Genomic DNA, 27,558 nt, shown 5'->3' on the forward strand with positions numbered 1-27,558 from the left:
AATGTCTACATATTATTTTTATTGGAACTTTATTTTGTCAGAGAAGGTTTTAATAAGAGAGACAAGCATAGAATATATTAAAAACTCATAAAATTTCATTAATTGAAAAATATTTATTAGGAAAATAAAAGCATCTTCAAATTATCAGTTTAAAATTTTAAAATAAATACAATAGAATTTTTTTTTAATGTAGCACATTTCTTAGCTATGTTTCATTGAAAATTTTTTAATTGATATTGTGTATAAGTAAGATACAGCAAAATGTGATGTTTGTAATTCTCAAAAATATAGTTTTAGGAGTTAATATATTATTTCGCTAATATAAATAATATCTATATATAATAACATTAATAATCTCATATTTAAAATTAAATATATAAATTCAAAAAATCCTAAAAGATTTTAAAGATCATAATTTGTAAAAGTCTCCTCCTCCTTTTGCGTATTTTATCTTTTAACACGATAATCCAAGAGGCCCGAGTGAAACTCCTTCTATTAGTGGTTCAAATCTACAATTTACAAATAAAAACTCTTTATAGCGGCATTAGTAAAAATGATACTATTTATGGTTTGTTTATTGATTAAGAGTGTGAAGATCAAGCTAAGTCTATAAGATACTTTTATATAATTCCCATAGCACATAAAAATAGTTTACACAAATTAAGTATAATAGTTAAATAATTTCCAGATTTGGTTTTAGCAGAGTATTAGAAATCTTTAATAAATCCGATGAGTTAAATACGAAATTATTTACATTTGTTATCCCTATACAGATTACTGAAAATTGAAAGCTACTCAAACCAAAATGATAAATCAGTTAATAACACCAGCCTGCAACAATTTCTTGTTTTAAAAGTCATAGTTGTTTTTTATGTATTTTCGCATGCTTATTTCAAAAATAATATCAGTTTTTACGTATCACGTACAGTTTTTTTGAAAAGTAAATTTTTTAAATAAGTAAAAATACACAGATTTTTTGCGATTTGGATAGGATAAATTAATAAAGTATGTATGTTTATTTGTTTAAATAAATTCTGAAAACCTCTTACTTCATTGAAATTAAATAATACATTTATATTGAATAAATACTTATAATTGTATTTAAAAAACCTTTTATTTTAAAATTCAAAACATTGATGGCAGTTGGATTTCACCGTGAAAAATGAAGTACCTGAAAAATTTAATAAAGCTGAATTAAATGACTTAATTTGTGATTTAGGTTTAACTAAAGAAAATGCAGAATTATTAGGTTCTCGGTTAAAAGAGAAAAATTTATTAACGACACATACGCCGTTTAGTTGGTACAGGAATCGAGAAAAGCAATTTTTATCATTTTTCAAATCTGATAACTTCTTGGTTTATTGTGCTGACATACTTGGTTTGTTATATGAAGTAGAAGGTAATATTCTTTATAATCCGAATGATTGGCGACTATTTATAGATTCCTCAAAGACGAGTCTAAAAGCAGTTTCATTGCATAACGAATCTAAACTTGCATCAGTTCCAGTTGCACATTCCGTTTTCATGAAAGAAACATATGAAAGTATGGAGATGCTTCTCACTAAAATAAAATACACTGAACACAAGTGGGCAATATGTGATGACTTAAAGGTTATAGGTCTGCTTCCCGGGTAGCAAAGTGGATTTACTAAATTTCCGTGCTTTATTTGTGAATGGGATAGCAGTGACAGAGAAAGTCATTGGATAAAAATGATATGGCCGAAGAGACAAGAATGGATTCCTGGTAAGAAGAATATTTTAAATGAATATTTAATAGATCCACAAAATATTTTATTGCCCCCACTTCACATAAAATTGGGACTCATAAAGCAGTTTGTGAAAGCTTTGGATAAAGATGGAAAATGTTTTGAGTTACTTATATCGAAGTTCCCAAAATTGTCTAGCGCTAAAATTAAAGAAGGTGTATTTGATGGAACACAAATAAAGAAATTAGTTAAAGATTCCAATTTTGAACAATGTATGACAAATAGAGAGAAGCAGGCTTGGGTTGCATTTAAAGATGTCGTAGAATTTTTTTTGTGAAATGAGAGAAGAGAAAATTACAAAGAACTTGCGACTGAGTTATTACGTACTTATCATCTTTTGGGGTGCAATATGAGCCTTAAAATTCACTCCCTTCACTCACATTTGGAATACTTCCCAGACAATTTAGGAAAAATGAGTGACGAGCAAGGTGAAAGATTCCACCAGGATATAAAGGAGATGGAACGCAGATATCAAGGACGGTGGGATGTTAACATGATGGCCGATTACTTTTGGTCTTTAAAATGAGTCAGTGATGTGGACCATAAACGAAAAACCCGAAAAAGAAGCTTCTTGACTTCAAGAAAAACACAAAAGTTATCATAATATTGTGAATGAACAGCATTATTGTGTTTAGTTAATAGTAACTACAGTTGCAACTGTATGCATTATACTGCATTTTGTTAATTTTTTCATTGTCATTTGTAAAAAATCCTTACGTGTTACAAAAAATTTAGTTTGCATTTTGGAATGACATCATTATTGCTGATATAAATCAATTAAAATTTTACAAACAAAAAAAAATTTCTTTTTTTTGCAGGTTGGTGTAATTTAATTCAGTTGAATTTAATAACAGAAAAGGAATACCATTTATTATAACCAATTAATGATATTGACTGAAATGACCAATTCCAATATCAATAAATGATGAAAATTTTCTTCAATTATTTACTAAAAAAAGATGAAAGTTGTTTTTATGTATCTTATGCATAAAATGAGTTAAAAGGTTCCTGATATCAATTGTGAATCTTGAGAATTACTTATATGTTTACTATTCTTGATAAAATTTAAATTGAATTTTAGGAATTGGTAAATCTGACATTTTTTTAAAAGATCATATTTATATAATTTATTGCATTGATTAAAAAAATTTTCATTTCTCATGTCAAAGGGAGAAGAGATTCTCGGATAAAAGAAATAAAACCTAACATAACTCTAATGCCCATATAAGTGTAGAAACCTTATTGTACAGATTATACAATGAAAACAAATCTTTTACATATGATAAAAGAAAAAGTAGATGGAACAAACAGATTTAATTTTGCTACACTTGTAAGATGACTTGACAGGGTAGGTGCTAAGAAAGTAAAATGTAACTAGGATTTTTGTGTGGATCCTAGCACAGCCCACCTCTTGGCGTCTTTTTGAATTCTCGCCAAACGTGTAGACGGATTTTTTTCATTTTATTTTTTTTTACATTTATTTATTTTTATAATTATTTATTATTATTTCTGGCCTTCCAAGTATCGTTTTTTAATTGAAAAATAATAATAAATATTCAATTAGTAGTCAACTTGGCAAGATTTCAAATAAGTCGCCAAGAGGTGGGCCCATCTAGGATTTTACCGGATTTTTTTTATGCCATTCCACCTTGCTTCTGATATATTGAACTTTTGTTGCACTAAAATGGTGACCAATATGATTTCTCCTAATAAGTAATTTAGAAAATAGAAAATACAATATTTCAATATACAATACTTAATACAATAATAAATAGAAAATACTATTACAATATTTGAGCTATTTAATTTAACTCTATGAGCCAGTTAGTGTGAGAATTCCAGTTTTCAAAGCTCAGGTACTTTCTTGTCAAAAATAATAATAATTATTATTATTTATATGAGCAACTGGACACAAATTATCTTTTAAACCAAGATTTTAGCTATGTGTCCAAGATAAGGTCTTATTGAATAGAGCAATATGGAATGAGTCTGGGCTCTTAGAGTTAAAACAGTTTATACTGATGCTTTGATGACAGGGGCTTCCCAACATCTAAACCCACTTTTTAGAAACTGAATCTATATAGATCCATCCTTGAGCTATGAATATTCAAGATGAAAAGGAGGCATTATTTCAGAAAGAGGTTTATAGGGAAAAACAGAAAATTTGTTGAAAAAAAATCAATAAATGTATTTTTACAAAATATATTTCTAATTTATGGTTTGATGAAGATTTTAAGTCTATTACTTTTTGCAAATTTTAGAAAGACCCATAAACATTCCAGATCCTGTTATCTTGACTTGTGGATTGCCTTTCAAAGTTTCGAAATTCTTCTTTTAAAGTATTTAGTGTTTTTCAGTTATCCTTCTCACATATGTATATTTAACAAATCAAACTATGATTTTAAAGACAAGTAGCAAATTGTTAAATTAAATGCAAAACATATCCTAAAAAAACCGAGGAAAAGTTTTTGAAACCCTTTACAAATTCAGCAGCTTCTTTTCACTGCAATAGTTAAATCACTTTGTTACTGATGTGTTAATGGCATTCATTTAGAATTTATATGTAAGCATTTATTACAGCAAATCCTGATACTTTGCATTTGGAAATAATGTAAATAAATGAAATGGCGAATTGAAATTTAATCTCGCATACTCATACAGTTAAACGTGTAATTATTGAAGCAATATGGCAGAGAAAATGAAGCTGAATTGACTTCAGAGGAAGAGGCCTTCATTAAATTCTACTTTTAGTCTTTTGTTTTAAAAATACTAAAAAACATAAAGTGGATGATAAATGAATTTAAGTCTTTCGCTCTCTTTTTTAAAAAGTATAAAAAGAGTTGTGATTATTAATCTTATTACCTTGACAAAATATTTAAATGCATTTCAAAATAAGGATGCTCTTATTCAGGAGAAAGGAATTATAGAGTTACCTTTTTATTTTTTTCATAGGACTAGAGGTATAGAGACATAAACTCAGGGTAAGTATAAATCATAGAAAAACAATAGCACATCATCATGAAAAGAGAAAGGGAAAGTATTTTGATCGCAGAAATATGTTAAAAATGGAAATGAAAAAGAGGGTTTATAATGTAACATATTTATAATTAATAACTAAAAGGATTTTTTGTATGAGAGAGCAGACAATGTCCGATGCAGGCATTTTGCAGCTCAAAGCAGTTTACATTATGTTTTAATAAAATCAATTTATTTTCACATTTTCAACTTCTTGCTAAAGATTTATTCTAGAGTAATATTCTCATACTTTTGTGGAATGCACACACTTTTATTTATTAAAACTCATGACATCTACATTTTTATACACTATTATTTAGCCTGTTAACCAGATAATGAACTTATTTCAATCATTTTGGATTGAAATATTTTGTAATACCCAGTTAACAGATTTAGTAGATGCTTAGTGTTTATAAATATTAAGTAAATGTAATAATACCAATAATAGTTGCCTACCAATAAAAGTCGAACTAAAAAATATTTATTATCTGAATATTTTATAGTTCAGAGGATGTGTAATTTCACAGATTTATTGGGCAATTACTTGAATACTATTGTTTAAAATCAACTTGTCTATGACTTTCTTTTGACTAGCAGCTGCTAAGTAGTAAAAATTTTACTTGTGACAATGAGCAACATAAATTTGCAATCAATTTAAAAATTGAATTAGTAATTTATACTATTTGAAAAAAATTAGCTTAAAACATTTTTGCATAGCATTACTTTTATTTTCCCCAAAAGCAGTTAGACAGCTGAAGCTGCGAGTGTTGATACAACATAGATATGTCAGAATAATCTGAATCTGCCGCTTGGTAAATTCAAAGTGTAAATTAATGTCACAAATCCACTCATCTTTACAATAAAATAGATTGCAGCTAAAATTCTTCCCCTAACAGTTTTACATTTAGTTCAGATTAAAGTAACTGTAAAGTTGATTATCTGTATCTGAATATTCAAGTAAAACATAATAATTATAAAGAATGGTAGATTTTTCAAGCAACTGACCTTTTCCACATTAAATATATATAAGATTTTTTTTTTATTTATTTTTTATTTTTTACAGAAGCCAAATAATTCCATACTTAATTTATAGAAATCAAATTTTAAAATTGTTTAGAAAACAAGAATAAATTTATATGAAATACTCACTGAAACCATTTTTATTTGGTTCCAATATTGTTGATGTACAAAATATTCAAAGAATATTAGGTTACATTAAATATCTATAATTTTCATGGTAAAATTGTGATGAACATAAATTGAAGAAAAATGAATTTCAGTAGAGTAAATTTTTAATCATCATCTGAGATAGATTATTTCTTACTAAATTTCAAATTGTCAGAAATTAGAAACAATGTTTTAAACTATACAGTATTTCAATGTGCCTTTGCTGATAAAACCTTTAGATCTTCTATGCATTTCTGTAAAGCTTCTTTTTCCTATAAAAAAAAATCATGATTAAGTTCAAAAGTAAAATTTCCTATTATCTAAAAGTTCATAGAAATTTAAATTAAATATCCAAATAAGCATGTAAGATAATCAAGTCACAGAATTATAAAACACTTGACTATTATTTAACACAAAAAGTAAAAGCAGTTGAGCATAAGAAAAGGAGAAAGAAAAAAAAAAAAGTAATGTTGCAGTACAATTATCACAAAAGTCTTATTAAAAATCAAATTAACAAACAACATCCCCCCCATCTAATTTTTCAAATTCTACAATAGAAAAAAATAAAGAAAAAAAAAGAATAATGCATATTTTGATATACCCCCTCACCAGCTGGTCTCAATTCTTACTATTTGTAAAACATACACATTTTTCTTAATGCAAAACTGAGACAAATTGTTTTGTTTCTTACCTAATAATTAATAATTTTAAATAAATAAATTGCAAAAAAATGTTAATTTATATTCTATTCTTTATCTAAATATTCATCAAATATAGATTAATAAATTAACCCATCGAGCGTCGGCTGTCCAGCTTAAGAATGTTCTTAAAACGGCCGCAGTCAAAATAAAGGTTGAACACAATTTACTAGAAAAGAAATTGGCAGAACGTTCCTAAACTGGCCTGGTATGTTTTTGCTTTCCCCTGACCATTAACAACAGGGGGGTAAACTTTCCCACGTCTCGACCATCGCCACCCCCTAAACACCGGGGATTTTGAATAGGACTGACTGATCAATCAAGTAATAAATCTGTCGACGCAGGGCAATTGTCATGCGGTTTTTCAACTAAGAAGTTAGTTTTCGCTCTGAGAACTAAGAACTTCTCTTTTAATCTGCAATGTTTGCAGAAAATAGAATTTGTTCAAAAATAAATTTTTTAAAAAAAATCCGCAATATGATTTTATAAATTTTTATTAGTAATAGAAAAATTTGTTTAATAAATTATTTAAAAGGAATTATCATTCATCAAATTGCATTACGAATATAATACATTCTTTTTACTGACATTCAGTGAATTTTACTTAAGTTTTTTCTAATTTTTAGTTGTAAGCCTTTTACTCACATATTTGGTATTCGAAATGAAAATAGCATGATTTATAGTTTCCTAATTGAAATAAATTATAAAAAATTATTAATAATTTAAAAATACTACATTCATTTCGGATATAAATCTGTTACTGAAAATTATAAATAAAAATTTATACAATTTTTTTGTTTGTTTTTTTTCATTTCATTTTTTTAAGTTTTGAAAATAATAAAACAATCTTTTGTCAATATATAGTAGGTGAATATTTTATTGATAATATGTTGATGAAAATATTATTAAGTTGAATATTTTTGACTTATTATCCTATTTTGAAATAATTAAAAAATAAGTTGAAATAATATATTTTTAAAGTTAATTTTAATACTAAAATAATAAAACATAGTGTATCCATTTACTCATGAAGCTTATATCTGATAAATATCCTCATTTCATTCATATTTTTAATAAGTGAATATTTTGAATGTCAATTTCTTATATCATCTTAATCTTGTCACAAATCTTGGTAAAAATGACTCATAGTCAGTGCAGAAATATTTTCATAAATCCATGCATTTCTCTGCCGACAAATATTGCGCAGAAACTTTCCTTCATCTAACTCAATCAATTAAATCAAAATTTCAACTGTACCCATTTTATTAAGTTACAACATTGTGATTTTTTATGAAAATTCGTAAATTATCTCGTAGATAAAAATGAGACTTAGCTGCATGTGTCCAACAATTAAGAATTACCCTTTCAGACTCTTGCTTCCATGCTCTTCATTTCTGAACAATTCAAACGAATTTCATTGGCAATATTTATAAGGAATTTCGCTGCATGTGAATTTCAAAAGATAGATGCACAATAAAATTAATGAAAAACAATCTAGAGTAAGTAATCATAACTTCAACAACGTTTAAAACCCGTGAGTGAAAAATAAGGTTTTTATTTCATTGCAACAATAAAAATACTTGCTACAAATTTTGGCACATTCATTAAAATAAAACAAATTATAGATATTAATGAATCTGTAATAGTTTTTCCAGTTTGTGGAAGAAGGGCAGAAATTCTTCATTTAAAGGATATTATCCTCCAGTCACAAAAATTGGATGGGAGAAAATTTGCTTAACAATGACATTACATATTAAGAAGGTTGTGCTAAATCAGAAATAATATATATATGTTATTTTATATATATAAGAAAAATACAGACAAGCCTGAATTGTTACATCATAGAATTAATTAGCAAAGACTGGTCGGAGAATCATGTTGGTGTGGTAAAGCAGCAAGTTATTGGTGGTCTAGTCACAGATGACTCATCGGGATCTCATGATGTTAAATGTCTCATGATGTTCTTGTCATCTGTAACTACTTTTTATCAAAGCAAAAATAATATTCACAAATAGCTATTAAAAAATCCAAACGCTACTATTTTCGTAAATTATTAATTTTTAAAGCATAATAAAAATTTTAATTAAAATTTTTCCGTGGTAATTCGAAGGAAAATAAATTAATTAATTTGACATTTGTATATTAATTTATCGAATTTAAGTATATTTTACATCAATATATTTCATTATGGAAGTGAAATTAAATTGTCTTCATTGTTGCTTCTATCATTTCAACCTAATTTTTTTCCATTGTTGATATCAAGATATGATCCAACTAATTATTTAATGTTGAGTATCTTTCAGTGGTATGCTTTTGTTAAAAATTCTGTTATACAGTAGACTCCTGATTATTCGTGGGCGGGTTATCCGCGGAGCGGATTATCAGCGCCTGCCGCACTAAGTTAATTTTTTTTTGCTTCCAAGCAAAGAGAAAATGCTTCCAAGGCAACAAGCAAACACAAATGACTGATTTCTTCAAAAAGGTGTAGTTTTACAGTTATGCTTTTGTAATTACATAATACATTACAGTATTAAAACAGTACATATGTATTAATTTCTCTGTGTATCTTTGACGCCTCTCGTAAGTACAAAGCACTTTTCTGTTTTCATTAACAAAATGCATTTTAGGTTAGTTTTGAGTGATATACTAAAATATTAAGCGTTAGTTAAACATTTCCGTCTGTTTATTTTACGTTTTATTGTACATAAAACGATTTTTCAAAGTTGGAATGACTGTTTTCTCTTTTGCTATACCCGTTTTTAGCTTTTTTCGGATTATTCGCGATTTTTGTTATCCGCGGCGGCTCAATTCCACGGATAATCGGGAGTGTACTGTACTTTAGATAAAGTTCAAATGCAGAATCAAGCATTGGTGAAACATTTTTAGCTCATTTTTGAAAATTGCTATTAGGATTGGCCTTAGGAAGTGCATTAGAAATAAATTTCCTAAAGGAAGCAATTTTTCTATTGGAAATAATCTGCAGTAGTATCTGATCAATAGCCGAATTTCAACCAGAATAACAAATTTAGTAAGAAAACCCACTGGCATTGTATTAGTGAACAGAGAACTCGAATTTTTTATTTTACTTTTCAGTCATTAATTATTATTGAATATATTAAGAAATACGTCTTTAAATCTTCTATGAAAAAAAACTTTAATGGATATGAAAATCAAAAATAGTAGAGCACACACTTTGTTTGACATAAAATCTAAAACTGATTAAAGAGCAAAGCTTAAAAACTTTTTTTCATAGATTATTGCCATAATACCCACATTAACTTAATAAAAAGAACAGCGCTTTCAGGAGTGGTGAATTAAATCTTTTGAATCCAAGACTCATAAATTTCAAGAATGGTAAAGATTAAAAGAACTACTCAGAACATCTTTCAAGAATTAATTCTTGTCTTGCTGAATGCCCAGCAAGGGAAAATATCCCCCCTTTCAATGCAAGATTCGTATTAAAAGTACTTCTACTGTACAATCTGCCTGGAGCATGTTCCCATAAGAGGGTTATGTTCCCATATAACCCATTTTGAGACATTAATTTTCCTTGAATAGGCTGTTGTCACCAGATGTAACACTTCTCTTTGTAATGTAACTTGGGCAACTTTAAGCACTAAACCTACCGACATTTTACTGCTTGATTTGATCAATAAACTTCTATTAACAATGCAAACAAGCCGAAAAACTACTTTCACATAGAGAAACACATGGATTTTCTTACCAAATACTAGCAATTGAAAGGAACCGAGATCCATAGATAAAAAAAAGTTCTGAATCCACAGCATTGTGATACGTTCAAACAGTTAGAAATCGTATCAACCTTTAATGCATTTATTTAATTTCATTAAATAGCTAATGCTGTTTTAATGCAAAGCAATAATTATAATTGCACAGATACATTCATTAATTCTATTCTTCAAAGCAATATCATACTCATCATCCAATTTTGAAGAATATAATATAAATAAATGTTTTCCATTTATTAAATGTATTTTCTTTCTTTCATATGCTAAATTTTTTTTTAATAGTCCTTATTATTAGCAAGTAATTTTTTTCATTTACGCTTTTCGCAGCCCGTCACAAGACACAACTCTTCCTCCCATTTGAATGTGCTTTGATTTTTTATAGAGATTTTAAATATATATTTATAATAGAATTATATATTTTAAAGGTATAATTTCTAAAAAAATATTTTTTAGATTTATAAAAGAAGCGGTTATTTATTACCTAAGCCCCCCCCCCAAAAAAAAACGAAAGACAAATATGATTTGCAAAAAGCAATAAACAACGCTTGTATTTAAATAGTGAAATAAAAAATAATATTAAGCAGTAAAAGAGAATAGAATAACAATTGTAGAATAACAGTAACTACATTTATCAAAATACTTTAAATAAAAACGTCTATAAAAATAATTAAAAACGCTTTTACTAAAAACTCACACTAAACAGTAAAAAATAAATAATTAGATCCAAAAATTTTCAAATTTGCCTTTTATTACGTATTAAATGCTTGGCCAAAATCTATATACAAAGCTTAAGCAATAGTTAAAATTACATTTATAAATAAATATTTGTCTTGCTTAATAATTGGGATGAAAATAAATTTTAAAATTTTATATAAGGATTTGTTTTTTATATTTTACTGCATTTTAATAAAAGTATTATTAAAAGTTCAAACGTACTTTTTTGCAAATTAATCATATACATTAACTGTAAACATGATTATGACATGTAAATATGAGGGATTCCCTACCCTCAAATTTGTGGCGTAATGAAATATTCAAATCAGAAATGAAATACACAGCTCATATCAGAAATCGATCCTGCAATCACGAATTCTTAAAAAAAAACGTTATTTCCTCTTCTCGGGAGTGCATTCCCCTAATTGGAGGGACCACCCAAATTCTAACTGTCAGTAAAAACCACAAAATGACCTTAACAAGCAGATGACCCACCCCGTTTATTGCATTTAAGGGGGAAAGCATTGACGACTTTCTACGTCGGAGCCGGGTTTAAAACAGTTTGCGGGAAGCAACTTCCTATGTTCCAGCCGGTATTCAAGAGACACGATGGAGCGACTTTCTACGTTCCAGCCGGTTGAAGGGTTAATACAGGCATAAAGCTAATACAGATTGCAATAACGTAAAGTATTTTCATGATAAGAAAAATACTAAATCCCTTTTGTGCCAAACAGGTATTTTTCAATTAGAAATAAAATTCACAGTATTCTATTGAAGCAGATTAAGTACTTTTACTAGAAGCAGACTAAGTATTTTCCTAAATTGTCATGTATAAAATATTGTTTCAATTTCAAAGTATAAGCTACATAAAAGGATGGCTTATGCCATATGATAATGCTATTTTTTAGTCCCTAATTTGAAATAATCCACCATTTAGAGAGTTCGGATTATTTATTCACCATATATTAATGGATTTTTAATGCAATACTAATCAATAATGAAATCGGATTTTGCAAGGGGAAAAAAAAAAAAAAAAAAAAAAAAGATACATGCCTGTTGAGGAGTAATGCTTTTAACTACATTATTCACAATCCAATCAACCATGTGTTTTTGTTCCAATTTTCTTTTTGTGTTAACAAGATCCAATTGGTAGTCCTAGAAAAATGGAGGAGAAAAATATTGAATTATGCATGGATCAAAAGAAACCCAAATACTTTGAAATAATTTCTGAATTAAAACAAACCAGTTTCTAAAATATCTAGAAAAATTTGTGTTCAGGAAAAATTTTGACAAATCTAAGCAATATTATACATACATGAAGGCCATATTTGAAAACACAAGGAGGGGAAGGGATCTATTTTGAAATTATATTTAAGAAGAGAAAAATACAATCAACAATTATTATAAAGTTAACAAGCAATTGGTTAATTTAAAAGAACAGATAAAAAAATTAAACTTGATATTTTTTCTCTATATGAAATAGGATATTAAAAATTAGGTCAATGATTCAAAAATGAATAAACAAGGGTACATAATCTATGAGTTTAAGAATTCTTCATACATAATTTTGGTAGATTGTAGATAATTAAGTGTTATCATTCAAATTAATTTTTGCAATTTGCTCAATTTGGTAGGTCAATTTAGCAAATGGTTTGAAAAAAAAGTGGAGTGTCCAATGATCCAGAGTTAGTTAAATCTAATTGCGGTGTATTATATATATATTATATATATATATATTCCTTTTCAAATTTCATTGTCATTACTTTTCTTAAAATCAATTATTATAATATCATTTGAAATTGTAGAACAAAATTTTTTTAATAGGAGTTTTTTTTCTTCTTCTATTCATGGATTCAAACACATAAAAAGTACTTACAGGTATTGATTTGTACAATTTAATCAATTATTTCATTCTACATAATTATGGTAAAATTTAAAAAAAATGTGCCCAAATTAAAATGGAAATCATTTAAAATATTAGAATAGAAATAATTTTAATAACTTTAGCCTAATTGCTTGAATATTTTCTTTCATATAAATAAACTTTTTATTTTAAAAGAAACAAACAAACGAATTTTGCATCTCTCTGTCTGTGTGTGTGGCTTAGAAAACAAGCTGTGCGTTAACTTTTCAAAGGGGCTATAGGTAAATCTCATAAACAGTAACAAATATGGCTGAAAAGCATATTAATCTGGATTTATTTTGTTTTAATAGTTAAAGGAAATGATTAAAGGAATCACATAGTTTTTTTTTGACAAGATTAATGTCTTTCTTTATAACACTTTTTTAGCTAAAATATGGCAACATTGTACATAAAAATGAAAGCAAATCTCAAAGAATATTAAGAAAGCTTTTCACGAAAATTCAAGAGATACATATCAGTTTATAACTACATTAAAATATTAACCAAATAAAATTCCAGACTTACAAAATGAATTCAAACACAAAAATTATATACATAAAAATTTAGATATAATTAAAATATCCAAATAACAATGTTTATCATTTCCTATGATATCAGATAAATACAAACTCAAAACAATAATATAATAATAATTTTAAAAATGAGTGAATATTCATTTCATTCCTAATAGTAAACAAAGGATTTAAATATGAATTTATTTAATATGACACGTTTTTATTTTAAAATAATAAAACATAGACAATACTAAAAAAAAGAAAAAAAAAAAAAAAAAGAAAAAAAATTCTATTTGAACATTAACCATTTTACTCCTAAGAAAATAAAATGGCTTGCAAAATAAAACTGATTGGTTTAAAAAGATTTAAAACCTAAAAAACAATTTTAAGATCAATACCAGATTTATAAAATTTATTTAAAATAATAAATTATGTGTGGCACATCTGGAAATAAATGACAGATAAAAAAAAATAAAAGCAGAATACTCACCAAACGCTTTTTGACTTGCTCATAAACATGCATAAAACGTCTTCGATATTCTATCTCAAGCTGCATTTGTACATTTTCCTACAATAAAAAAAACAAAAACAATTATGTTAAAAGAAGGGTGCATATATTTAATATCGTATTTTTATGCATATATTTAATATCGTAAAAGGATTTATGGTTGCTCATTTTTAGATTTTACAATTCATTTAATTTTTTTTTTTTTTTGCGTTCATTGTATAAAAAGGTTAAATACTACATATTCACTAAAATTTTATACCACATTTTCTTTTCTTAATCTTCTTACACATATTCAATTTGTCATGCTTTAAGCAATAGGATGTTTAGGAACAATGATGCATAAGAGGCTGAAATTTTAGAAAGCCCAGATGGTTAACTTTTGATGTAACAGGCAATAAAGCTTAATTCTGTAAGGTAAGATAAATATTATTCTAAACGATGATGAAACTTCTATTTTATATATATATATATATATATATATATATAAAATAATTTTATTTGCATTTCAAATATAGTTTGTATATGCAAACCTAGTGCTTACATTCATCTGGCTCTAGTATTGAGTGTTAGAAAATGCATGTTCACACATGAAATAAGGCTGATGTTATTGGCAGATAATTTTTATGATTATAAACTCTTTCTACTTTTAAAGCAAGGCTATGCAGAGCTTTAAATATCCTCTCTAAACAGAAGCTTTTAAATGTTTTCACTAATATCAAATCATTAGAAGAAAAGCTTTATGGTTGCCTTAAACTGCTCTATTGACCTTCTTTTCTTTTGTTCCCTCTTTTGTATTATAATTTAAAATAACAATAAATTTAAATAAAATTAAAAAAAGGAAGCAAAACCGAAATGTTTCAGTGGTATAACACCCATACAAATTGATGTGCAGAGATTCTAAAAACAATAAAAATGAATTCAAAGTTTTGAAAATTTAACTAATCTTCTCATGATTTAAAACTGGAAGAAATGTGAATTATTTCAACTAAAGTAATGATAAAATGGAAAATGCAGATAATGCAGAAAAATTTATGATTTAATGACTTGAATTTTAAATCTGGCATTTAATGAATATCTCTGCAAGAAGCAGTTTATTAAATATTTCAGTTATGAAATAATACAGAATAAGCTGTGAAGATGATTTAAACGACGAAACAGTAGAATTTGTCTACTTTTAACATTTATGATTTGTGTTTGTCACTAATATATATCTTGCCACTTAAATTTTTCAATTAGCATAGAGTTAAAAAAGTTTTATTATCTGAATATATTTTGGTTAATTTAACATCAACTTTTTAAAAAATTTTAAACAATATTTTGATAGTTACATTAGATTTGTTGATTAAGTTAGCATTTTGTGATTTGTAGACCTTTTTCAACGCTTTATATTCATTCCATAACATACCGCTGTACATTTTATTCTATGAATCAATAAATGTTTTTAAAAATATTTCAGCACATAAGATATGAATTGTATTGCTTATTTTAATTAAACAATTATTGTTTTCAAAGATTTGTATATTCTTCATTCATTAAAATTATTTATCACTTTATATTAAACAGTAAAAATTTTTACTTGTGACTAGTAAAAATTTTTACTTTTAGTACTTGTGACTTGTTTACTAATCATATTAGTTAATAATTAACAATTAGTAGTTAATGTATTAAATGTTAAAACTTAATCATCCTTGCCATTTTTAATTTAGAAACTGTCATTTTCTTCAGCTGTACTTATTCTATATCAATTTTTAATTAAATTATTTTCTGCATAAATTGAATTTTTATTATAGTCTTATAAACTTCAAATTACTGTAAAAAAAAAAAAAAAAAAAAAAAAAAAAGAGTGAGAGAATAAGTTTTGGACAAATTTTTGAAGTTGTAATTTAAAGATACTTACACGTTTAGCATTCATGAGGATTTTTTGACCTTCAGCATACCAAACATTTTTCTTTTCACTTTCTATAGCACCTTCAAGATTTTGAATACTTTCTTTCCTTTGGTTCTCCATGTCTGCAACATTTTTCTTTAAAAATAATATTATATATATAGAAATCCAAGAGCTGAGTTACAGGAAATTAATATTAACCAGAACATAATTTTTATTTCAGAAATTAAGAAATTTTAGAAGAAAAACATCAATGGCAACTAGTCCACTATATTATTTTCTGCTGTTATTTCAGAATTTTTTTTTTTCAGCAAATAATACCAGTATCTTTTTTCTTTTTTTTGCCAGAAATTTTAACATAATTAAAGAATTTTTTAATATTTTAAAATAGTAAATCAGAAGCAAAAAAATTACTATTAATTAACAAAAACAACTCAAATTGAAACAGAATGCAGGGTTCTCTTTGTTTTAAATATTGGTTTCTGTACATGTTGAAATACTATATAAATAGTGAAAAAAGGAATTGTAAAAACTATATTGAAAACTTACAAAAACAAGAAAACTGACCAATCATTAATCTAGGAGAAGTTTATAAAATGCTCTTCTAATTTCTTCTTTCTCCAATATTCAGAATTGTCAACAGTGAATTTGTATTAGAATCAGTACACCTCACTACTCACACAACTTGTTTACTACATATTATTTAAGTTCTTTGTTATGCTTCTTGGTTTAAATTAAACAGTCAAATAAAGGTAACTGAAAGAATAATTTTCTTAGTTATTAAATAGTATATTTAGGAATAACACATGTTTGCACAAAAAAGATTTAATTTAATGAAGCTGTTAATGAGTGGATTAGTTTGCTCATTTAACACTTTAAAAAATTAATTCTATAAGAATGCATTAAAAAATTTAGAATATTAAAAGGTAACTTTTTAAATAGCTTTTCAGCATTACTTCTTTGCGAGCCAATGAAATGTCATTGTTCATGAGAAAATTCAACGAATAATGCAATGCAAACTAATACCATAATTTATAAAATTTTTCTAGATATCTAAATACATTTTAATTCTTTAAAATTCTACCTTTAAAATACCTCAGGATCAACATCATCTTTTCTCAGTGCTAATTCAATTATAAAGAATTACTACAAGCTTGCATAATTTTGAAGATGAATAAACAAAGAAATTACATAAAATGATAAAAATTTTAACGTTATTCCACTTAAACAAGAATTTTTTTTAATTCTCCGTCCATATCTTTTCTTTCCCCCAAGAAAGGGAGGTATTTATATTTCTATTAAAAAAAATGTTGTAGCAATTTCAGATTGGGAGATTAAAAATAAATAATTTACTAAGAATTAAAGGAAATCGAGTTAAAAAATATTTTATAAATTTTAATGGAATCATTTCAAGTCCAGATGATTTAAAACTGGTTCTACTTGCAAATAGTGTGCAAATCCGAAACAGTAATCGTTCGCAAGTTTGAAAACTCAAAATGTTTTTTTTTATACCTCATTTGATGTTGCAATTTAGAATTAAAAAACTGTCGTATGGATTTAAATGAATTAAATACATTTCTCATGCCTCCTAACAAGAATTAAAGGAAAATTGTACATCTTTATTCCTCAAAATCCACTTGATTTGAAAAGGCAATTTAAAAAATAAGGACAAAGAAGAGGTCTTGTATATGAAGATTCAATTTATTACATAATGAACCAGTTTTGTTCACCTGCAATATATATAATATTTGCAATTACAAATAAAAATTTTAAAAGAATACAAAATTAAAAATGGGGAAGAATCTGTTGAAAGATTCCTCTGCAATGTTTTGAAATTTAATTGATGATTTAATTAATTTTTTTTAAGGCGCAGGAGCTTTAAAGTATACAATACTGCCTCAAACAAAAGTTCAATAGTATCGAATTTAAAAATTACAATTGTGGAAAGATAAACAATATAAAAAGGTATAAAAAATCTAATTTTGGATATTTGTTTATAATATTAGATTACAATTTCATTTCAGCTGTTTTTGATAGATTGCTGCAACGTAAGTGCTGGTTGAAATAGGCAGATAGGCTAGGGCAACTGTCAACATAATCATATTAGAAGATTTGTGTCTGGTTCATAAATTTATTCTAGATCAAAGATGTCAGCTTTCAAGCCAAATTCTCACCATTTACAGGAAGCATTTTCCGCTTTCATTTAAAAACTGCAGCTGAGGCACATTGAAAATTCGAAAGTTATAGTAAGTCTGCTCTTAGTGAAAGAAGATGTTGTGAGTGGTTTCAACACTTCAGACAAATGTTCATAATAACTAATTAATGCTCTGCATTTAGTAGGATTAGCTTGATATGACATAGTACGAACTGATGAAACAAAGAAACCATCATACGGGATCGGTATCAAATGCAACTGATGCATTTGAACCAAGTATTGAAGGAGTGACAGTACAAATAGAGACATGATAAAGTTATCCTCAAGATGACAATACTTGGGTACATATTTCAAGACTGGTCAAGGCATACTTGGAAAAACTAACGGGAGGTCATGCCCCATCCACCTTACTCTTCAGGCATTGCTTCTTCTGTCTATCATCTCTTTTGATAAAAGGTACATGGCCTGGGCGAGCAGCATTTCCAATCTTATGAAGCAAGCCCAAAATGATTGATTTGTGAATCACCTCAAAAAATATTTTTTCTTTTCCAAGATGGTATCTGATAAATGCAAAAAAAAAAAAAAAAAAAAAAAAGTAATAGCTAGTGTTGGACAGTACTTTGAATCCTGAATAGGTAATAACTTTTTAAGAATAAAGTCTCAAGTTACGGTGAAAAAAGCAAACTTGTACACTTAATGTAACAAGTTTACTTAAAAATACAAACTATTAACTAATTATAATTAAGTAATGATTTTGACAAATCAGACAAAAAAGAACATAAAAATATCCATTAAAGAAGAAATAAAAATTACTGCAAAATCATCATCCAGCCATTTCCTTGCAGATGGTCCTAGCTTCTTCACAGCAGTGTAGGCAAGCAAAAATATGGCAACTCCTGTGGAAAATTCATGCTCAATCACATATAACTCCTTTGATAACAAGAATGTCAACAATCCTGCTCCAAAGACATATGGACCAGTAACTCCAGTTTTCTTGTAGAAAAACTAAAATATGTAATAGAAAAAAAAAAAAAATGATAACAATGTCATTCAAACAGTCTCTTAATAATAAAAAATAATTTGGTTTATACACTTCAAACACTTAATCATTAAAATAAATTTAAAGATTTTTGTTATGCGAAACAGAGACATTTAAATGAATAAGTGAAATACTGACTATTTTAAGAGATGGAAGCTCTATGTATATCCATGCATGTGCCAGGAGAGACATTGTTTGCAAGAAAATGGGGGGGGGGGATGAAAGATGTTTAGCGATACAATACGCCCTTATTAGCAACTGAATTAGATTTCACAGTAAAAGTGGATAATCCGCATAATTGGACTAGCTATATAGGTAATGAATATGCATGTTTTGAATTAAAACTAAAGAATTAAAATCAAAATGTTAAGCAAAGGGGGAGAGAAATAGAAGGATGCATATATATCTAATAAGACAGAGGTTACTGTTTAACAAAGAATTTGAAAAATCATCTATCTTACTCCTAGCAGAATTACTCCTGGTGGAGCACCAATGTCCAAAATTGATAACTGATATTTATTGTTAGCTTAATCCCTACATTATATTGTTTACAGCACCTTTTATGTGTTTAAGAAATTTGATATTAAATAAAAATATTAAATTAATTAATTTTAAATAAAAATATTTTCTACATAAATATATAATTGTTTTTTAAAAAAATTATATTACTTTCGACTTTTTAGTATTTAAAACATTTTATAATTCAACAATAAAATTATAAAATTCAACAATTTGTTTTTTAAATTTACTATGAGATTATTTTCATATTAAATCAAAACTAAATAACCAAATAAGTTTCAATAATATTTAAATATTCCAATATTAATAAAAATATATAACTGCATATAATTTCACCATTCTAATAGAAAGCGAGTGAAAAATTGATCAGAAAATTTGATCTTTCAAAAACATTTTTAAAAAATCATACTGAATTCAAAGGCAAACTTCTAAACAGTTCATCAATATTTTGCTTACAAAGATTAAAAAAGACAATTTAGATTGTAAAGATGATAAAAATAAAGATCAAGACACATTATGTAAATATGGCATGTATCCCATATTTAATGTTCTGAATAATTTTTGTAAAAAAATTCAAATAATCATAATTGCATATTTAATATAAATATTAAACTATATTTAATGGATTATATGATAGCTTTTTTTCCAAAATTATACTCTAAAATAAGATAAAGACATTAGTAGAAACTTCTAACTAAAAAAACAACAATAATTAAAAATATCTTTTGGTTAAGAACAAGTAAGACATTCTATAAAAATGTCAATTATAAAATTAAAATGACATAATCTTAATTTTCACAATATATATCTATCTTAATTCACCAACAGTAAAAATACTAATATAGAAACTTAATTATCTTAAAACTATGGATATTTTATTTTGAATTAAGTAAATATTAATAGTTCTGAAATAATTTTTACATATTACTACTCATAAAACATAAATGAAAGAAAAGTTAAATACCGTAAACCATTCATCTGGCAAAAATCCCATTCGAACTTTTCCTGGATATTCAGGTCTTACACGACGAGGGAAGTTAACTAAGTCTCGTTCAGGCCCATCATAAGGTTTAGGTAATTCTTGTTTCAATAAAGCTTGTATTTTTTCTTTATGAGCAATAAGATCCTGGGTCCTGGTGGTTGCAGGTGCAGGTGCTGTAGTTTCCGATCTTTGAAAACTATATAAAGAAATAAATTCATTACGAAGTTTTTAAATCAGAAAATAAAATTACTTCACTGAGCCTCATATACACAGGTATATGTATTCAGCAAAAGCAACTAAAATGATGAATTATAAGATTAAAATGTATTTTTTAAAAATATATTAACATAAGATAATTTCATATCTTTAAAACCATTTAAGGCAACTGTTATTAAGAAATAGCAATTGCTATTAAGACATCACATGTTAAGGGGATACGATGAAATATTTATATGTAAATGAATTGGTTGAAGTGTAGTTAAGTGTGCCCCCGAGTTTTCACCAGTATGTTAACCCAAAGAAACAATCTCTCAACAATCCTAATGCTGTTTTGTTCACTACTTTTTACAGTGATTCAGTTGAACATAAACTACAACTATTTTATGAAAAATGTTAAATTAAAAATAACAAAAAATATCAATTAAATATTTTAATTAAGTTTTGCACAATAATTAATTTTTTATGGCTAATAAGAAACTAATGTTATTTTTAATGTGAATATAAACAGAAAATATTTATTCTTTTGCAAAACTGAACTGTCAGTATGCGTTTTAGAAATAGTCTGAATTAATAATTTAAGAAATTGTCGGCAATGGAATTCCTTGTATTTTTCGTAACTCTTTTTCTGATCTGACGGTTGCCTTGGTAATTCGTTATGTCACTAATTGTTCAAGAATGGATGTGTGGTGAAAGAGAAGGCACGAAATATTTTGAAGAATGAAGGAAGGGTGAGTGGAAGTATATATATATATATATTCATATATATATATAGTTGATGAAGTTGTGAAAAGATGCTTATTTGAAATTTCGTATGGAGAATGGCTTGATTCTTTCTTTTCTTGTGATTATGTATTGTTCCTGTTATCAATACAGTCCTTTTGTTCTATCGGCTATCGAAGCTACTAAGATCCCGCTGCTAGTGAAGCCATAGGATGTTTTATTTAAGTCAAAAAATTCTGCCTGGTGCCTTCCTCAGATCCGAAGGCATCTCATGCTCTAAATTTTACACAACTCTACACAACAGACCAATGCAGCCAGTTTGAAAAACTTCTTTATTTCAAAATTGTTACAATAAGCAGCAATAGTGATCCCAAAAGTTTAAAAAAAAAAAAAAAAAATCACAGATAAAATACTTATCAATAAAGATCATAATTTTAATGCACAAAGTGGTGACCATAATTGCTTTGCAGAAGTGTTTGTTTATTTTGTCCGTTATCTTTATTTGCGACTTGGCATCCTTGAGCAGCAAGGGCACACTAAACTAAACTTTTACCAATGAATTGAATATAAGTTAATTATCCAATTAACTGTTGAAAAGACAGACATGAATTTACATCTTTACATAAATTTCTTTAAAACTAAAGAAAGAAAAAAATCCGATATTTCTGGCTATCTTTATATCAATTTCTAAAACAAAAAGATTGCAGAAATAATTATTTTTGATAACAATAAATTTGAAAGTAACTGCTGTCCATTGAGAAATTATTTAAAGTATTAACCATTCCATTGAAATGAACAAAAAATTTCTATTATTACAAGTATTTTCCATATTTGCAAAGAGAGCAATATTTTAAAGACAATTTTGGTAAGAAACACTAAGCAGGGGGGGGGGGGAATTCCTGAAAAGCTTTTAACTCTCTCATTACTAACACAGCTATACAAGTTCTATAATGGGTTGATTTCTTTCACAAATGATGATTTCAGGATAAAAAGTGAGGCATCTTCAGTGAAAATTTGCTTTACATCCTACACCCCTTGTTTGAAACAGTAATTGGCACATAGTATAGTACTTTCATGGCTGGGCTCGGTTGACTAAGTAGTGAAAGGATTATTATAAGAATATACATTTATATAAATTTTATTAATCATTATATAAAAGAATAAAGACTTTTCTGTTTCTTTAGCATATCTGTTCCATAATTACATGTTTCAAAACAACAGATGCAGTAAAGAAACTTTTTTCCGGTAAATGCAAAATTTTATTTAGGAAAAAATAATTAGATACAATTTGGGAAGCAATATTTTAAAAGCATTCGAACAAAACATATGCATAGACAATAAAATTGCAAATAAATAACAGCAAGAAAATTAACAATTAAAATGTTTACAATCAAATTATATCAGATCCGGAAATATAGATTACAAGATTACACTCTCAATCTTTAATAAGCTATCAAAAATTTAAAAATCATACTCTTTATTGAAAGCATGATTCTTTTGAAAATTTCCTATAAATGTATTCTCTTACCATACAAATTTCCATACAACGTGAGCATTTACAAACTGCATAGTCTGGGTAATGTGTACTAGAGGTTTTTAATTGTGATCCAGATATGACATATCAAAAGAGAACACAATTACTTCATGGAAATTAGAATAAGTTATATTTTTTTATAATTACAACTCTACAAGCTTAGAATAAAATTAATGCCTGATAAGAAGAATCATTAAATTATTTCTATGGTAAAAAAAAAAAAAAAAGCTTCATTATATCAATAAGAATACTTACAATTCTCAGTTATATTAATTAATATATCTCAACATAAATAAAAAGAGCCATAAAAGTTAATATTGAATAAACTAAGTGAATATAAATATTAAAAAAAATGAATTGTGAACTTACAAGGTTGGTCCTAAACAGCGAACTGCAACAGCATTAGGAATGCCTAAATAAAAATATAAAAGTAACATTAAGTTTTTGATTTCGAAAGAAAAACATGATTAGTAAATTACTGCTGCAACATAAAATAAAGTATTATCCGCTGATATAATTTTTGGTCAAAATTATTTTTAATAAGAGGAGTTAAAAATGCTTTACAAAAAACTATTTTCATTAATAAATTCGTATTTCATAGAAAACCATCTAAAATTATAGAGAGATTGAGGAACTGTAATGATACTAAACATTTGAAAATATTACTAACTGCATACAAAAAAGTGATTTATTAATATTTAATAAATGAACAATCATTAAATCATAGTGCAGTAGACTCCTGATTACCCACGGAGCGGATTATCCGTGTCTGCAGCACTAAGTTTTTTTTTTTTTGCTTCCAAACAAAGAGAAAATGCTTTCAAAGGAAGAAGTACACACAAATGACTGATTTCTTCAAAAAGGTGTAGTTTTACAGTTATGCTTTTGTAATTACATAATACATTACAGTATTAAAACAGTACATATGTATTAATTTTTCTGTGTATCCTTGACGCCTCTCGTAAGTACAAAGCACTTTTCTGTTTTCATTAACAAAATGCATTTTAGGTTAGTTTTGAGTGATATACTAAAATATTAAGCATTAGTTAAACATTTCATGCTGTTTATTTTACATTTTATTGTACATAAAACGATTTTTTAAAGTTGGAATGACTGTTTTCTCTTTTGCTATACCCGTATTTAGCTTTTTTCGGATTATCCGCGATTTTTGTTATCCGCGGCGGCCGCGCCACCCAATTCCGCGGATAATCGGGAGTGTACAGTAGCAGAAAAATAATATAAGATAAAAAAAATAGAGATAATAATCAGAAAGAGGTCACTAATACACCTCAATGCTGATCAGAATAAAAAAAATAAAGATAAAATTCTGATGCTAAATCAGATAAACCTACCATTATTTATATAGTTTAGTATATATTTTCATCCATGAAACATTTAATTTAAATTTTATATAGAAAGTTTTGATTAGAAATTTTATTAATTAAGAAAATTTTATTTATAATTTGAAGAAAACAAAAAGAATTTTCACCTGTGCCAGTTAATACTCAAAATACATTGATAATTCAAAGTCACTTTAAGCCAAACACTTTTAATCCACTATAATATAAACTGGGAATAAATGTTCAGGAAAATAAATCATGAAAATATTTAATTGAAAAGTTAATAGATTACAATTTTAAAATTTTATTGTTGGATGAAAAAAATCTGAGATTGTAAACTCCATCAAAAATGATAAGAAAGAAAAGTGGAAAAAACAAAACAAAACAATCTTTCCATGTACATAAAATTTATTTCATAACTAACCCAATAAATAGTTAAAGTTGATTTACCAATATATCATTTGTAATTTCAACTTCAAAACTGATAAATAATATTCATATTGTAGTATCATTACCTCAAAAAAGAAAAGAGCCTCTTAGAAATAAATATGTTACAAGTATTACTTGAGCTCCATCCTATCTTATATTTATAAGCTAATGTCAATACTTACTCTGGGAGTAGAAATTAAGTTCTGTTTAATAAAACAAACCATAAATTTCAGCATATAAATGTCACGAAGTCTTCACTTAAATTACAAAAAGAAATATGTTGATGTATATCCATAGCATATGCAATTAAAAACATTTAAATGGATTAAAGTGAGTTGAATTCAGTTAATTTTCAATCTATTAGTAATCTGTTTATATTAATCCATTTCATGGCTCTCTAAATAAATAAACATGATTACTTTGGTAAATCTGTTTTTGAACATATCATGTTCGCATGATTTTGAAAATAATTTAATAACAAGAGGCATGGCATGATTATTGTGAGCACCTTCTTTACATGATGATGTTCTACATTTATCTAAAATAATTGCAACATTTATATTTTGCATACAGTGCATTTGCTTTGTCGGCAATTATAAACAATAAATTATTTTTGTACATTTAAAATAAGAAAATAAACTGAACTGTGTTGATATAAATAAAACCAAAGATAATATTTATGAGCTATTAACATGGAAACATATTTATCATAATAGTGTAAATAACAGAATGAGAACGAAATGGAATGCAAGATTCCTAAACTAAATATACCTTTTTGCAGAACTACAGCTCTAGAAAACATCTTCGAAAATTTTTTGCCAATCGGTAAATAAATTACCCAAATTCACCTTGAGATCGGCCACTAGATGGACAACGTGCAGCCAAATTTTAATTTCGAATTGGAAACAAAAATTAAATCTGATATAAAGGCTTAGAGACAGGACTAGAAATTAAAAAAATCAAAGTCAATCTATAATAATTTTTAAGAAGTTCTTAAAAAACGCTTTGTTTTTTATATTTTATAAATTAAAAAACTAATGTAATTAAGGTAAAACTAAGGTAACTAAGGTAAGGTGTCACACTAGAGTCATTTCAAAGGGCTAATGACAAGTTCGGAAGAAAGATTTTAAGATGAGAAATTCCACATTAATTATATTTGAATTAACTGTAAGTTGGATAGAAAATAACGATTCAAAAATGTTTTTTTTTAAAAAAAAAACTATTATTTTATTTAGACTCAATTGAAAAAAATAGTTTAAATATTTTTGGAATCGATAATGAAACGTGTTTTACTGGTATTTCGCATTTGCGGCCCTAGCCAGTGTACATTGTGCATCTCATTAAAAAAAAGAAAGGGGAAAAAAAAAAAATAAAAAAAAAATAAAAATAAAAATGAAAAATTTATTTACACATTTAAACACATCTTTTATTTAATGAACATGTTAATGATTTATTTTAGAGAATTCCTTTATTGTAGCAGCTTTATAAAAATGTAGATGCTTTTATTTATTTATTATGACTCAAGATTGCGCGACAACCCTATTTATGCACAATAATATTTAAACAGATTCTCGATACTTATTATGCATTAATGTAATTAACGAATATAAACAGATAGAAACAGGGACATTTGAGAGGAATATTAGCCAAAGGTAGAGATGCATAATCCACGATTTTTTGAATAACAAATAATATTGCTATTGTTATTTTTAAATATGCGTTCCAAATATCTGTTATTTCAATCATATTATTAATTAAAAATTATTACTTAATATTAAAGATAAAATTTATTAATTGTAATTAATACTTAATTTACTAATTTAATTAACGTGTGATTGAATTAATTTATCTGTTTCAGCTAACTTCTTAAATTTTATTTTTTTCTCAAAACTATTTATTTATTAGAGAGAACCATTTTCTGGAAAAGATGAGTTAAAAATATATGTCATTTCTTTAAAATGTTTACTTTTGTCCTATATTCTACCAATAGATGGCGCCACCAGTAAACATAGTATATGTAATCAATGTCAATCATGTGACGAGCAATTAAAAATAATCTGTATGGAATAGTGCATCATCAAATACGAATATCGATCACTCCCGTAAAATCGAGCGGTGACTTCCCACTTTCCAGTGAAGCCTCGCACTTTCCGGTGAAATCACCGCTCCTATAAATTTCAGTGATATGCAATTCAATGATACGATACGATAATTCCAATAACCGGTCCGTTCACTTTTCAATCCAGATTTCTTTCGAGAGCTTCCATTGGACAGATCGTATCGATTGTTACTTTCCGGTGAAGTCACCGCTCCGGCAAATTTCAGTGATATCGTATCGATTGTTACTTTCTATCATGATCCAAAACCTGTAATCGAAATATCATCAGTATGATCGTATCTAGGATTTGAATCACACCCCTCTTTGAAAAGTATTGATCACTTGTATTTGTGACTTTTTGATATTGGTTACGTAATAACCGCTCTGAAAATATACGTCATCCCTAGCCAAAGGAGTTCATTTTATTCTAATATTTTATAATATATACTTTCTTGACAAAGCCTTAATTTTATCTTAATATTTATGTCTTAATATTTTGTAATTGAAAATATTTGAATATTTTACACATTTACTTATCATTTTTAAATCGAATTACCTGTGGCCCGCTCTTAGCTCCTTGGACATTAGGCCGTTACGTTGATC

The 27,558-nt window shown here is 26.8% G+C and overlaps 1 protein-coding gene across 1 annotated transcript; it reads right to left on the bottom strand.

Annotated features, from left to right (window-relative positions):
• Positions 1 to 6,055: 6,055 nt before the first annotated feature.
• On the bottom strand, positions 6,056 to 25,766 carry LOC129975872 (ATP synthase subunit b, mitochondrial-like). The gene is made up of 8 exons (XM_056089128.1): positions 25,629 to 25,766; positions 23,458 to 23,500; positions 20,598 to 20,811; positions 18,889 to 19,080; positions 15,933 to 16,058; positions 14,018 to 14,095; positions 12,163 to 12,264; positions 6,056 to 6,220 (listed from the first exon to the last, which is right to left on the bottom strand). Exons 1-8 carry the CDS (start codon positions 25,657 to 25,659, stop codon positions 6,158 to 6,160), a joined length of 849 nt encoding a protein of 282 aa, XP_055945103.1. The 5' UTR covers positions 25,660 to 25,766; the 3' UTR covers positions 6,056 to 6,157.
• Between the last annotated feature and the right edge of the window lie 1,792 nt (positions 25,767 to 27,558).

Source organism: Argiope bruennichi, chromosome 7 (assembly GCF_947563725.1).
Source record: "Argiope bruennichi chromosome 7, qqArgBrue1.1, whole genome shotgun sequence".
NCBI lineage: Eukaryota > Metazoa > Arthropoda > Arachnida > Araneae > Araneidae > Argiope > Argiope bruennichi.